General features: G+C 39.4%; 1 protein-coding gene across 1 annotated transcript in view; it reads right to left on the bottom strand.

Annotated features, from left to right (window-relative positions):
* The window catches only part of LOC136429887 (dynein axonemal heavy chain 8-like), an 87,999-nt gene extending 75,024 nt beyond the window's left edge, over positions 1–12,975 (bottom strand). Inside the window, exons 1-18 of the mRNA XM_066419983.1 lie at positions 12,917–12,975; positions 11,682–11,876; positions 10,949–11,083; positions 10,582–10,669; positions 9,968–10,122; positions 9,506–9,588; positions 9,122–9,234; positions 4,366–4,529; positions 3,879–4,055; positions 3,469–3,582; positions 2,891–2,998; positions 2,290–2,412; positions 1,954–2,079; positions 1,735–1,837; positions 1,439–1,533; positions 1,183–1,259; positions 784–877; positions 183–302 (exon numbers count right to left, since the gene is read on the bottom strand). Coding sequence (XP_066276080.1) covers positions 183–302; positions 784–877; positions 1,183–1,259; positions 1,439–1,533; positions 1,735–1,837; positions 1,954–2,079; positions 2,290–2,412; positions 2,891–2,998; positions 3,469–3,582; positions 3,879–4,055; positions 4,366–4,529; positions 9,122–9,234; positions 9,506–9,588; positions 9,968–10,122; positions 10,582–10,669; positions 10,949–11,083; positions 11,682–11,855 — 2,049 coding nt within the window. The 5' untranslated portion in view covers positions 11,856–11,876; positions 12,917–12,975. The remainder of the gene's footprint in view (positions 1–182; positions 303–783; positions 878–1,182; positions 1,260–1,438; positions 1,534–1,734; positions 1,838–1,953; positions 2,080–2,289; positions 2,413–2,890; positions 2,999–3,468; positions 3,583–3,878; positions 4,056–4,365; positions 4,530–9,121; positions 9,235–9,505; positions 9,589–9,967; positions 10,123–10,581; positions 10,670–10,948; positions 11,084–11,681; positions 11,877–12,916) is intronic.
* Positions 12,976–13,265: the final 290 nt, after the last annotated feature.

Here is a 13,265-nt window from a genome sequence, read left to right as displayed (position 1 = left end):
AACTGGAAAAATGTGGTGTTTTATTTTGAAAATTTGTACTCACTTTTGTTGCTGAGTTGCCTACATTCATCCCAAGCTACAAAGTAGGAATCCTCAATACACTTCAGCTATTAATGTTTTTTTGTAAACTATTAATGGCCATTTGTAAACTATCTAATGCCTACGGGAGAAAATCTACCAACCTTGAAGACGTCCATTGGACCCTGGATCCTCCTGAAGAGTTGTCGTGCCCAGGCAATCTTCCCTGCGACTGGCGGCATGTCCCGAGGGATGGGAGGGTCCTCACGGTGCTGGTTATACAGCTGGCAGTGGGGGAGGAAAACAACAAAAATTGTCATTAACATTGTACTTTATTTTTCTAGCACCTTGTCTGTAAGGTTTGATCCACTCACACCAGGAAGGCCCCTACTCTTTTCAATAAGTGTGGTGGGTTCTTAACCATGCTCGAGGTGTGGCTCTCCACAAACATGGGACCTCCATTTAACGTCCTATCCAAGGCCCTAACCAAAGCTAGGTACTCATTTCCAACTGAGTGAAGTGAAAAAAGTCTTGTAAAGTGCCTTTCCCAAGGGCACAACATTAACGGGACAAATCAGGGGACCCCCAGACTTAAACCCAGGACCTCTGGGTTCTGGGCCAAACATCCTGCCACTGCCCGAGATGCCACGGTTACAAACAAGTTACAAGCAAAGCAAGTCATGGGTCCACCGAGAAATTAAGAAAAAACACTTTATAGAACCACAATAATCTACTACACCTTAAGTGGTTAATTGAAACACTGACTTTTTTGACATCCTCCAGCTCCGCACAGAAGTGTTCCAATAGCAGCTGGTACTTCTCATCTATGTTCAGGCTCGGAATCTTCAGATTGTCAAACCTGATGGTCATGACAAGTTGGTTATAAAAAGTGCCATTCCACATCTGGACTAAGCTTTTTTTGTGTTTTGCAAATGATAGAAAAATCTTATGGGCTGTCCTTTACTATTTTGTTGTTGTCTAACTCATTTTTTCCTACTTAATGGGCCATCAAACTCTATCAGATTATTATCATATATCAAGAAGTCACTACTTCTGTGGCATTTATAATCTACATTTATTTGACTTTTAAGTGTGATACAGCATCTAGTGGCTGTTATACAACCACATCATTGGAACTTAACAGATACTAGATTTGAGACTGACCTTTCTAACAGGATCAGTGCTTGTGAGGCCAAGTGAATCTTCTGGAAGCAGCTGTCCATAAAGACCTGCAGACTTCCCTGGTAGAGCACAGGTAAGAATGTTATTATATTACGCAAATAACAGTGAACATCATTAAAACTGCCTGTGAAATGAGGATTGAATAACTGAGGCACAAATTATAACAGAAACAAGAACTCAAGAGAAATTGCTGAACAAGAATCCAAACATTCTGAAGCCACAATATTTATTTATTTACCTCCAGATCTTCCACACTCCTCTTGAAGTCCTCAAAGTCATGGTCAAAGTCAGTCTTCCTGTGGTCCAGAATATCGTATGGCTTCTTTCTAACACCTAATGCAAGAGAAGATAGAAAGATTTTCCAGAGATGAATAAAGATTAAAAGTTATGAAAAGAAAAGGAATGCAAAAACCATATCAAATATATCTTTAAAAGCATCAAGAGTTCAACAGTGTCTAGATTGTAATCAAGATTTTAAAAGTAACCTTAATGCTTCCAGAGTCTAAAAACATCTGATTCAAATATCAACATTACCTGAATAGATGTGTTGGAACTTGGCAGCACAGTTTTCAATCCCCTCAATCTTGGAAGTGCTCAATACAGAGAACATCTCTATGGTGTTCAACAGCTCAATGATCTGGAAAAATAAACTGTGAAACTTTTAGCAAATGTCAATGATCATCTCCAAGGAAATTCACACCAAAATGAATTCACATCAATGACCTATTATGTAATGATGACATCTTGCATGACCTTTTCAATCCTCTTGCAGAAAGCATCAAACTTGCCGAAGATGTACATCTCTGAGAACTCAAATGGCTTCTCTCCAGGGATCTTTGCAATCTTCTTCTTTGTCTTCTGGAAGCAGCCGTGGTAATCCTGGAAGACATGATATACGCACTCATCAACGTGAATCTTAAGGAGAGAAAAAGTGGGAAGATCCAATGAAAGCAAACAATGTATCAAAGAAACTTCTGTCCGAAAGCTAAAGATTGGCCACATCATTGTTTTTAGCCCCTACATGGCACTTCAAAATTTGTCTGTGAGAAGACTAGGGTTTAACTGAAAAATGAAGTATCAAAAACAGACCCTGTACAGCTGGACACAGGCTTGGAGTTTCTCAATCAGCGGGCCTCTTTCCAGGTCCCAGATTCGGTTTACACCATCGTCCGTGATGTAACCCTTGCAGGCTGTCACCATTTGGTTTGTCACCTAAATGAAAGGCAAGTTTCAATTGTGTTGCTTTTCATCTTTGCAGAAGATCAACTAAATAGGAGATGGAAGTGATGTAGGGAGTACTGAAATATCATAATATATCAGTCACTTATAAGCCCTGAACTGAAATGCCCCTGCAGTTCCGAGGGAACTGATAGAGGGCCAAAACTTACGTCACTTCTTCCCAAGCACAAGAGCTATCTACCATCCTAAAATGATGTCCATAGCATGACCAGAATATGAGATATCAAAACCAGAGGTTTTGCTGCAGTACTATGGACAGCCGACAGGGGGCCCAAAATCAAATCATAAATCATTTTTTCAATAGAACCTATCCATCCATAGCTTCTTGGGTTACTAGTATGCTCCTATACCACATACATACATACAATGTCATACAATTGCTTCCAAAACAAAGTCTTCTTGGCGAAGGTAATTAACCATCGGAATTAATCATCGGAAACAGGTCAATAACCTTGATGAAGAGAGAGGTCATCCTCTCTGAGGTGTTGTAGTATCTGGAGATGGTGTGGATCATCCGAATGGCATTGATGAGATTGGGAATGGCATCTGTCATACTGATCTGTACAAAAACAAGAAAATGACTAGCAGTGGAGATATTCATGTTTTTTATTTGTTTGTTTTATTTGTTACATAAAAATGTAAGTATTAGCTAACCAAGGAAATTATGAGCTTTTCTCTAAGCCATTACAACCTGAGTGTACACAATCTTACTGTACTTGTTGAGAAGTGCTGATTCTTTTCCAAGCTTAAAGGTGCAGCAAGGGAGGGTTTGACTCCTGGCTTATATCATTTCTGTAAAGGACTGCAACCTGCATCAGCAGTGTACATGATAATTGTTCAGAAACTTGATGTTTAAGCGTAGGGATTCAAACCACCAGATTTGTCATCAAAAGTGGTATTGTCAACCACTATACCGTGGCAAGTTTGAACAATAAATAATAGTTATACCACTTAACTTTTTGTTAACCATTTGTGTAAGATATCAAGTACATGTAGATATCTAGACCATGCATCCCTGTCCGTACTTACTGGGTCACAGTGATAGAGCGGTTCACAGTTTTTCTCCAGGGTGTACAGGTACTTCACATTGTCTTTGGCCTCGTTAGCTGAGTCAGTGATTCTGTTGTCGAGCTCTTTCCATATCTACAAAAACAAAATAGATAGCTATAAAATAGTACACAAGAAACATGCAAGACGGGGTAAAATTTGGTGTTTTTCTGGAAAGTTTTCTGGTTTTGTTCGAGCTCTTTCAATAGACCGATCCCATGTCCCCACCTACCTCAGAGTCTGTAAAAACGTAGAGTTGCAAATCAAAAACATACAAATGCAAATTATTTGACGGACATCCATCCACTCTCATTGAACCGAAACTTGTCATTCTCTCATTCAGTCATTGGTTAAACTGCCAATTGTGATAAACAGTCAGGATCGGTCTGTACCTTCAGCACCCTCGACTTGGCTGCCGTTAAGACCTTGATGACGGAGCGACACTTGGTTCCCTTGATCTGCTCCAGGATGGAGTTGAACTTGGACATGAGGTGCCTCCAGTGTTCCAGCTCAGCGAGTGGACCAGTGTCATCTGCCTCTTTCCTCATCTGTTCACTCTCTGCTAGAACCTACGTACAGTCAGGCAAACATTGGCGTGTCAGTCATGCAAAGGGTCAAATATTTTCTGCTCCAATGAATAGATGGTACTGGTTGATAATAACAATGAATGGAAGAATAAAAAAATGTTCCTTAATTCTGTCCTGCATAATTGGATTGATCTTTGGAAAATTGTGAAGTCAGATCATTACAGATTCTGATCACCTAACAGTTCCTTTGGCAAAGATCATTTCGAAATCTGAGTTTTGACATAATACCAACTCAACAAACAAAATCAGGTAAATTACAAACTCATCCTTGTTGTCGGAACTGGGAACAAACCTGTTCAATCTGTTTGCACCAACACTGGACCAGCTCCTCACAGGCGTCCAGGATCTCAGGATTGCCTGCTGCAGCCATAACTTCTGCCATGGTGTTGAGCTTGGACACGTCTACCTTCTCACACTCCTTCAGGTCTACTGTGCCCTCAATGTTCAACTGGGCAGCTAGGGGCACATACAATAAATCATATTAAATGGAGTTTCTGTATCTATTCATTCAGATTTACATCTGTGGAAGGATTGACATAACAGCCGTGACTATCACCTTTTCAAGATGTCAACCTGGCCCAGACTGTAAGGTTTGATCCACCCACACTGGGAAGGAACCCTACTCTTTTGCGATAAGTCTGGTGGGTTATTTAACATGCACGTGGTGCAGCTCTCCTCAAACACAGGACCTCCATTTAACGTCATATCCGATGGACGTCCCTAACCGAAGCTAGGTACTCATGTTCACCTGAGTGAAAGTCGTGTAGAGAGACTTACCCAAGGGTGCAACGTCAACTGGACAAATCAGGGGACCCTGCCACTGCAAAGTTCACCAAGTTATTGAACTTCGTGGTCTAACTCAGTTGAAGTTCAGAAAGCTAAATGAGTTAGGAGACATTGAATTTACATGTTACCTTAGTCCTCTTTTGGTGCCGAATACCTGATTAGTTCTTGATGTGTTTAACGTCAAAAGTTGCTTTGAAGTATGTCGATAGTTGTCTGACATCAGGGCTCCCAGTGCACCCAATTTTAGAGCTGTGCACCTAATTTTTTTACTGTGGGTGCACTGCGTGGTGCACCCAAATATTTCCGTACGGTTTAATGTGTAAGGTATCACTGCACACTAGTAGACAGCATATTCTTGACATCTAAGTGTAAGAAAATAATAAAATCTTTGTTGTAGTACTTGTTTAAGATTTTGATGTTAGAATTTGAGTTAATTTCGATTTTGAAAGCTTCAAAACTGTGTGCCAAGATCGCGTGCCAAACGTGCATGAAGAGGAACAGTAAGGTTTGTCATTAGGTTTTGCTTACAATAGTTACATTCTACTTTATTTTATGTGGTGCACCAGGGTGCGAAATACCCGGTTGCGCACTTGCGCAGCGCAACAATATTTTGGTTGGCGCAACTTATCTCTTTAACCAGGTTGCGCGGTGCGCTACCTAAATTTTGGGCCGGAGAAATCAATTTTGCGGCAATTACTTGACGAAGTAGAATATAAATGGACCAAGGAAGCTCACACACCCGTGTGGTATGCACACACACTCGCTCTCAGTCTCGTAAATTTTCAAACCAAACGTATAAATCGACCCCCAACTAAACAAGTTAATGAAGCTACCGATACTTTTTCACTCGTTTGCATCCATAGTCAACCTGTTTTATTGTGCCTGAAACGCAAATTCGTCGGAAAGAGAGCGCGGCTTAGCGCTCGGCTCTTGGCCGCCATGTTGAGCCATGTTGAATTCATCGACTCTCGCCGGATATCGCGTGATTGCGCGAGAGTAATGACGTGTAATCTGCAGTACCAACAACAACTGGCAGAGGGCAGTGTTTGAGTTGCTGTGTATTTCTATGGGCGAAATGTTGCTAGTGCTTTTTTGGGGGCAAAATTTAAAATTGCAGAAGTGGAGATGGAGCCACTTTACTAATAACAAGAGTTCTACGACCTCATACCTTCGTCAAATGATTTTGACCTTTATGACTGACGTATTAGGAGTGTTTTTCATCAATCATCAATCATACCAGTTGACCCTCTTCACCCAAATAACATAAGTTGTCCAAACCTCCTTGTTATGACTATGAGCTTAACAAAGAAGGTTTTTATGCTAACATTTATCATCAATTATGCAAATAAGCTCCCTCCTTATTAGCATAATTTGATTCTATGGTGTTCACATTCACACAACTTCCTAATGCCACAAGTATGAAATTACCGTCATTTACTAGTATGGAATTATAGTAGTTTCTCATTGATTATGCTAATTAGGCCAACATTTGCATATTTCCTATCTATCAACATTCCTCTCTTCCTTAGTTACAAATGTCACATATTTGAATAGTCATATCATGGAACACAGCAGATTTTTAAAATTGCCTCATTAATCATGTGAGTTAGAATTTGATTTGCATAATTATCATCCAATCATACAAAGCATCACGTAAGCTATCTACATACCAAAAATCATGACCATCCATCAAGACCATCTCGAGTTATAGTTTTTCTCATTAATTATGTCAATGAGGTTCTCATTTGCAAAGCTGATATCTATTAATATTTCTCTCTTCCTCAGTTACATATGTCACATGTTTGAGAGTCCTATCTTTTGATGGATGTATAAACTTTCCTCATTAATCATGCAAATTAGATACTGATTTGCATAATAAGTATCTAATCATGTACATCAGCACTCAAGCTATGTACTTACAAAAATTTATGACCATCCACCAAGCCCTTCTTGAGTAATTCCCTTTCAAAGTTTGAAGCAAAACCTGCCCCTGCTATAGCCAACCCATACTTCTGCTTGGAGACTACCTTACCAATGCCAACAGCTGGCTGACAGCCAATTTGTGTAACTGACGTTTCCTGCCTCCAATATGACCCCTCAGGACCCTTGCCCCTATCCATGACGCCTTAAATTGGAATACAGCCAACACCGTACACATACTTCAGCATGCAATGTAACACATTTTTACACTTTTCTCGTTAATTATGCAAAACACTTCGCCCAAAATCTAATCATCTTGAGATGTCACACACACACACCGACACACCAACTACGACAACAAACCATCCAGGCGTTCTCGACTTATTCTGTTCACTAACAGACACACAGACAAGCACCGTCGAATAACCTTGTCGACGAAACCATTTCGTCGCCGAAGGTAATAAGCAGGGATTTAAAAAATCTTTACTTGGCAACAATGATTATAGAATAAACAAAGTTGTTAAAATGTTGTGACAGTGAGATAAAAACTGGACAATGACATAGACTATAATTGTATTTATCTTATGATTATAATACATGTATATCATTAATAACTCACCTGTGAATTTTTCAATAAAAAATATAGGTAATTTTATTCCGGGGGTACTTTTATTAGATTTTGAAAATATGCCCAGTAGCAACTTTTATGTGAGGGAAGAGAATAATGTGCAGGTACAAGTCCTATTGCAGTGTAACTATTGCAGTGTACCTCTTCCTAGAGCAGAAAAAGCAAAAGGTCTATGGGGGTTGAAAAAAGGATTTATTTGTACTAAAAAAATAGCCGTGTTACACATGAATTGTATAAGTTTGTTTGTTGTGGGTTGTGGTGTTTTATTTACATTGCATATCATTGAATTTTATTTTGAAACAAAAGCACAATTAAGAACCAGTTATATTGTTAAAGGCTATGTAATACTATGTTACAACTTACAAAATATAATTTCAAGAAATCAGTGAATTTTAGGTGGGGCAACCTGAAATTCTGACGGGCAACCTAGCTTTCTACCCAGGTTGCACACCGTGCAACCTGGCTCAAAAAAGTATTTCGCACCCTGTGCACCCAAAATTTTTGGGTGCACCCAATTTTTTAGGTTGGGTGCACCAGTGCACCTATTCCCAAAACTGAATTTCAAGCCCTGGACATGTTTTAAAGCACATCAGGAATTTCCAGGTTTTTCAAAGTACATGTGGATTTTTGGCGACGCCTCAGGGGCGAGCCAAATTTTTACTATATTGTGTGCAGATTGCAAGAATTCTAGGAATTGTACAGGAATGTGAAAGTCCATGGGACGATAAATCAAGAATGCCTGGATGTATTGTCTTCATATTTTGTAGGTGGATAGGTCTGTGTAAGACCTTGTAATGATTGGATTTTCGGCACCCTAGCAACTTTCTATGGTACTGCAGGGGAAATTTCACTTTTCAAATCTCGTCTTCTGAACATGCTATAGTCATGATTATTTAGTGGTGGATAGCTCTTTGTTAGGAAAATATGTCCTGTAGATTTGGACCCTCTAGCGGCTTTTTTTGGAACTGCAGGAGCTGATTTTGACTCAAACTTTGAAAGAGAATAACACAAGAAGGGGGTGACGGATCATCATAATTTTTGGTGTGTAGCTAGCTTAAGTGATGATTTACATAATCATATGCCAATTATGCAAATCAATATCTGATTTGCATAATTAATGAGGACATTTAAAAAATCAGCTGCATTCTATTATAGGACACTCAAACACATGACATATGTAACTGAGAAAGAGATAAATATCGATAGATATCAATTATGCAAATTGATACTTAATTTGCATAATTAATGACAAAATACTATACTAGTAAATCCATAGTGGCAAGTGATGGGGATTTCATTTTTGCACCATTTGGAAGTTAAGTAAATGTGGCCACTATTAGACACAAATCTTGCATAGGGGGCCTCATTTACATAATTTATGAGGAAATGGTACGATATATTTTTTTGTGAAAACAAGATTTTCATACATAGGACAACTTGTGTTATTTTGGTACAGATGGTGATCGACTGATATGATTTATGCGAGGTCCTTATTTGCATGTGGGCTAAAAACGAAAACGTTAATAGAGACCACCGTCGCCATGGCAACATCTTTTTATGTTGCCAATCTTGTTAAATTTGTTTTCATATAAGGAGTTTCCATAGGAAGCACAGTTGAATCTGTTAAGAAAATACATAACTGTCTAAAATACTTGGAAAAATCTGGCACTTTTCCTCAGTTTCAAACCCTGTGCTAAATACTCGAAAAACTTACCATCCAGGAAGTGTAGAAAGTTGTCATATGAATCCAGGAATTCTTTCTTGGACTTCACGCCACATGGTGTCTCATTCATCTGTCCCCAGCTTTCAGTACCCTGGAGGAAAGGCCTGTTGAAGAAGAAACAAAAATCTCTGGTTGGACAATATATGATAATCATTGTGGAATCAACAAATTCAAGCACTTTTGACAAAGAGTTGAACGACTATAACTGAAGGCAGAAACAAATCTGGACTCTTAATGTCACCATAGGAATTGTTGAAAATATCTTGTTTCCTTGTCTCACTTACATGTAGTTTGAGCTAATTTTTACATGTAGATACATGTTGTAGTTATCTATATACATGTAAATATATTCTGAACAACTGTATATATTCTAACCTGTATATCTTGGACAGAAGAGCCTGCACTGCCTGAATGATCCCTCCTGACTTCTGGACATCCAGGACACTGAAGTTGATTTCCTAGGAAAAGAGTCATTTCCTCAAGCTCTTCCAATGTCATCATGTGTTAACGAATAACGAGATTATCATATAAAAACCATATGTTTTGCAACAGTACCATGGAAAGACGCAAAGGGGCCCAAAATCCTAAGTACTTATTTCATTGATTTAGGGCAAGACCTAACATGACAATCCATTGATAGCTTTTCGAGTTATGCTGTTCAGCCACATACATAGAAACGCTACCAAAACATATTTTGTAAACCTTCTCGAAGTTGATGACTACTAAATTTCTAAAGTACACTGTAGTTTCCAGAAGAATAGCCCTAATAGTACGCAGCATCACATATGAAACTTAAAAAAGGAACGTTCATTGATTTTTTCCCCTTCTCTGTCCTACCTCGTGCAGGTTCCTCATAGTCAGTGCAATGTCAGGTTTGACTCGTGTGAAGTATATACAGATGCCAGTCAGCCCTTCCTGCATTCCATCTGAGACTAACACCCTTTTCACAGTAGTTGGCTTTCCCGCGGAAGTGGCAGTCATACGGCCAGACTCTGTAGGGCAAAGGAAGGGGGACACAGATGATACAAAGAAGAACAAAGGCGAAAGAGTCCTAGAGGAAAGAAAAATCAGTAAAAAATTACATAATAATTTGAAAACAACTTGATTTGGCAAAAGGTGCCGTAAAATACATATTGTGTGTACATGTACTTGCAAAAACATTAATTTTGTCAATGGACAACTTTACTTAATCTAATCCTCAAACAATCACAATTATACAATCCTGAGTACCGGTACTTGATATTTTGCAATGAGGCTGGACATCTTCTTGCATCATATCAGAATTACTTTATCCGTTTGTACTTAAATAATCTTGAGTACAAACAGACCCGCATCTTCAATAAACTTAATTTCTGTAAATGTCCAAGGTTTCACTCTTCATAGCTCACATTTTAGACGTAAAAACTACCTGTTTACACTTACAAACAAACAAAAACATTTGTGTCACTCACCAAGAGCAGGCGGTGCTTCATCCTGGTAGAAGAACATGAGTGCCCTGGAACCTCCCTTTGCTAGGAAACTCTCAAGAAGGCTCACATGCTGAAAGAGAAAAAGAGAGGGAAACTCAGTTATTTCATGCATACTGCAACATGCTTGGAAAGTAGTACTGTCAGCAGCCCTGGTAGTAGTGGCAGTAGTAGTTACTAGCACTAGTATCCAGTATTTGGTGACCACTGAAATTTACAGGACAGGTTTCCCAGTTGTTCTCTTAATATATGTCCTAAACTGAAACAAAAATCCCTGAACAATCTGCCCCAAGCTACTCTGGCTTCCAGGGTATGAAAGAGTTTTAGTCATTGTGAATCATCAAAGTTTTACCTTCTCTGAGTCCAAGACATGCTCCTCCACAGTGGCTGGTTCCATGCCGATCTCACTCCCTACCAACTGTAGGATGTAACGGTGTTCGGGGGTGATTTTCAGCTTCCGCTCCTCTCTGGCCTCCTTGGCTCGCATCTGAGCAATCGTAAAAACAGCACAGAAACACAAGACAATCAGTGATGACAAACAACAACCAGATCTTAGTCAGCAGAATTGCGAAAAGCCAAACATGCTCTGTAAAAATGTGATAATAGGTCCACTTCAATTGCCTACTGTATATTTCCAAAAAGCTTATTACTATTAGCTCAGTTAGCCATATGATTCATTTAGGAACTGAAGTTACATATCAATAATTTAGGCGTGACAATTTCACAAGTCATTCATTTTGATATGGAATTCGCTAAACAGTGGCTATACTGGTTGACCAATTCAGCTTTAGACACTGCTGTTAAAAGCACTATTGAGGGTCTGCATGGGGGGTCCCGACAATGCTTTACGCTGAATTCAGAAGAACCCCCAACGTATTACGCTATAAATAGTAAAATGAAGGAAGGTGATTATGTAAAACTTGGTCATCTTGCTATGAATTATGTGACTAATATGGCTTTCCCTAGGAATTACGGGAAATAAAGACAGGCTGCTAACGCCTTACAGAAGCGAGTAAGCAGGCCTTCATTATTCAGGGACAGAGACAAAAAATTAGTTGATAAAACTTTGTAGGAGGAACACTGACTTGTCTTTCTTTCAGGCTCTCGATTTGTAAACCCATGGTCTGCATCACGCTCATCCTGCGCCCCCCTCTCCCCGGGACATTCACGGACTGCTTCCTGTTGGTCTTGGGGGCTTGGGGGGAGAGGATTCTCTCCTCATCCCCCTTCCCCTTTCCTGCTGTCTCCTCTCCAGACATGGTTGTCTGGGGTAGCAGGGGCTGTGAGAACAAAAACATTAAGGTAAGAACCAACAAACATGAGAAAGATGGGAGAGGGTCTGCATGGGGGGTCCCGACAACACTTAACACGGAATCACCTGCTTATTACGCTAAAATCAAGGAAGGCGATTACACAAAATTACGTGACTAAGATGGCTTTCCCTACGAATTATGAGAAATAAAAATATGCTGCCTATGCCTTACGGAAAAGAGCATGCAGGACCTCATTGGAACAATACCTGTGTTACACACCTGGAATTATTTCATATTAATTTCATATGGACATCTTCAGATATAAAAGAAGAAGAATAAAATGTTCAGAATGGGAGGAGACAATTTCAATATCATTATTCGAAAGTTAAAAAGTGAACATAACGAAACAAGTGGTATATGACGGTGGATCAGACCCATGACCATGTACAGTACCCAGCTGCAGTTACCAAACTTTCAAGACTCGAGTAAACTTGTTAAGTGAAAAGTACAGATGCAGAATATGCAGAGATATATAATTTACTGAATCATCCTCTTCTACAGCCTCCTCCATTTTGACATTCGTCTATACAATGTACGTTAGGAAAATCATAACTGCAATGGCCGAGTGAATCCTAACAAAAATCAATTTGAAGTCCAAGGTCATCGAAGGTACCGTTTCGTTGAACCAAGGACATTATATAATGTCTGGACGATACCAGATTACAAAAGTTACATGTTGGGCATAACAATATCCAAACATCATGAGAAAATACCCAGAGATCTATCCTATGTAGATCAAAACTTTGATGCAAGTTATTTTCTGACAGAAATTTTAGTGGTCTCGTTTGTACATTTTCCCTCACATGTCAAGTCCAAAGCCTTTCGAATTATGTCGTCGGCAACGGCTGGTTCCATGGTTCAAATCGGTATCATTATACTCGTTTTTTCGACCAATATACTACTGATAAGGAACGAATATTTGCTTCTAGGAGCTTACCTGGCATGTTGGTATATTCTCTTGTTCAGATTTTGATTAGATTTATCTTAAAAAGTAAAGAAAAACTTACCAAAGTCTCGAGAAACGGCCAGCAGACGACCTTTCACTTAGTTACTGTCACTTCGAACAACTTTTACCCTGGTCTGAAAAACGTCAGATATCCCATGATGCAAATAGAGACATCCTGTGTCTTATTAGAAACGAATAGAACGCTGGGTAAATGCGACTATTCTTGACTGGGGTAAAAGCCTACGAACTGAAAAATGGCGGGAAAATTTCACAACGCATCCCTGTCCCTGGGATGGGGCACCGCTTAATCTGTTATTATAGCTCCAGAATCTCTTCTGTACTTTCCGCAATACTATCTGTGGTATAATAGGTTTGGAAATCAGGACACAATATGCAGTGGATTGAAAAAC

The sequence above is a fragment of the Branchiostoma lanceolatum genome, chromosome 3 (assembly GCF_035083965.1).
Source record: "Branchiostoma lanceolatum isolate klBraLanc5 chromosome 3, klBraLanc5.hap2, whole genome shotgun sequence".
Lineage (NCBI taxonomy): Eukaryota > Metazoa > Chordata > Leptocardii > Amphioxiformes > Branchiostomatidae > Branchiostoma > Branchiostoma lanceolatum.
The sequence above is the reverse complement of the archived record's forward strand: the minus strand, read 5'-3'. Positions and strand labels throughout refer to the sequence as shown.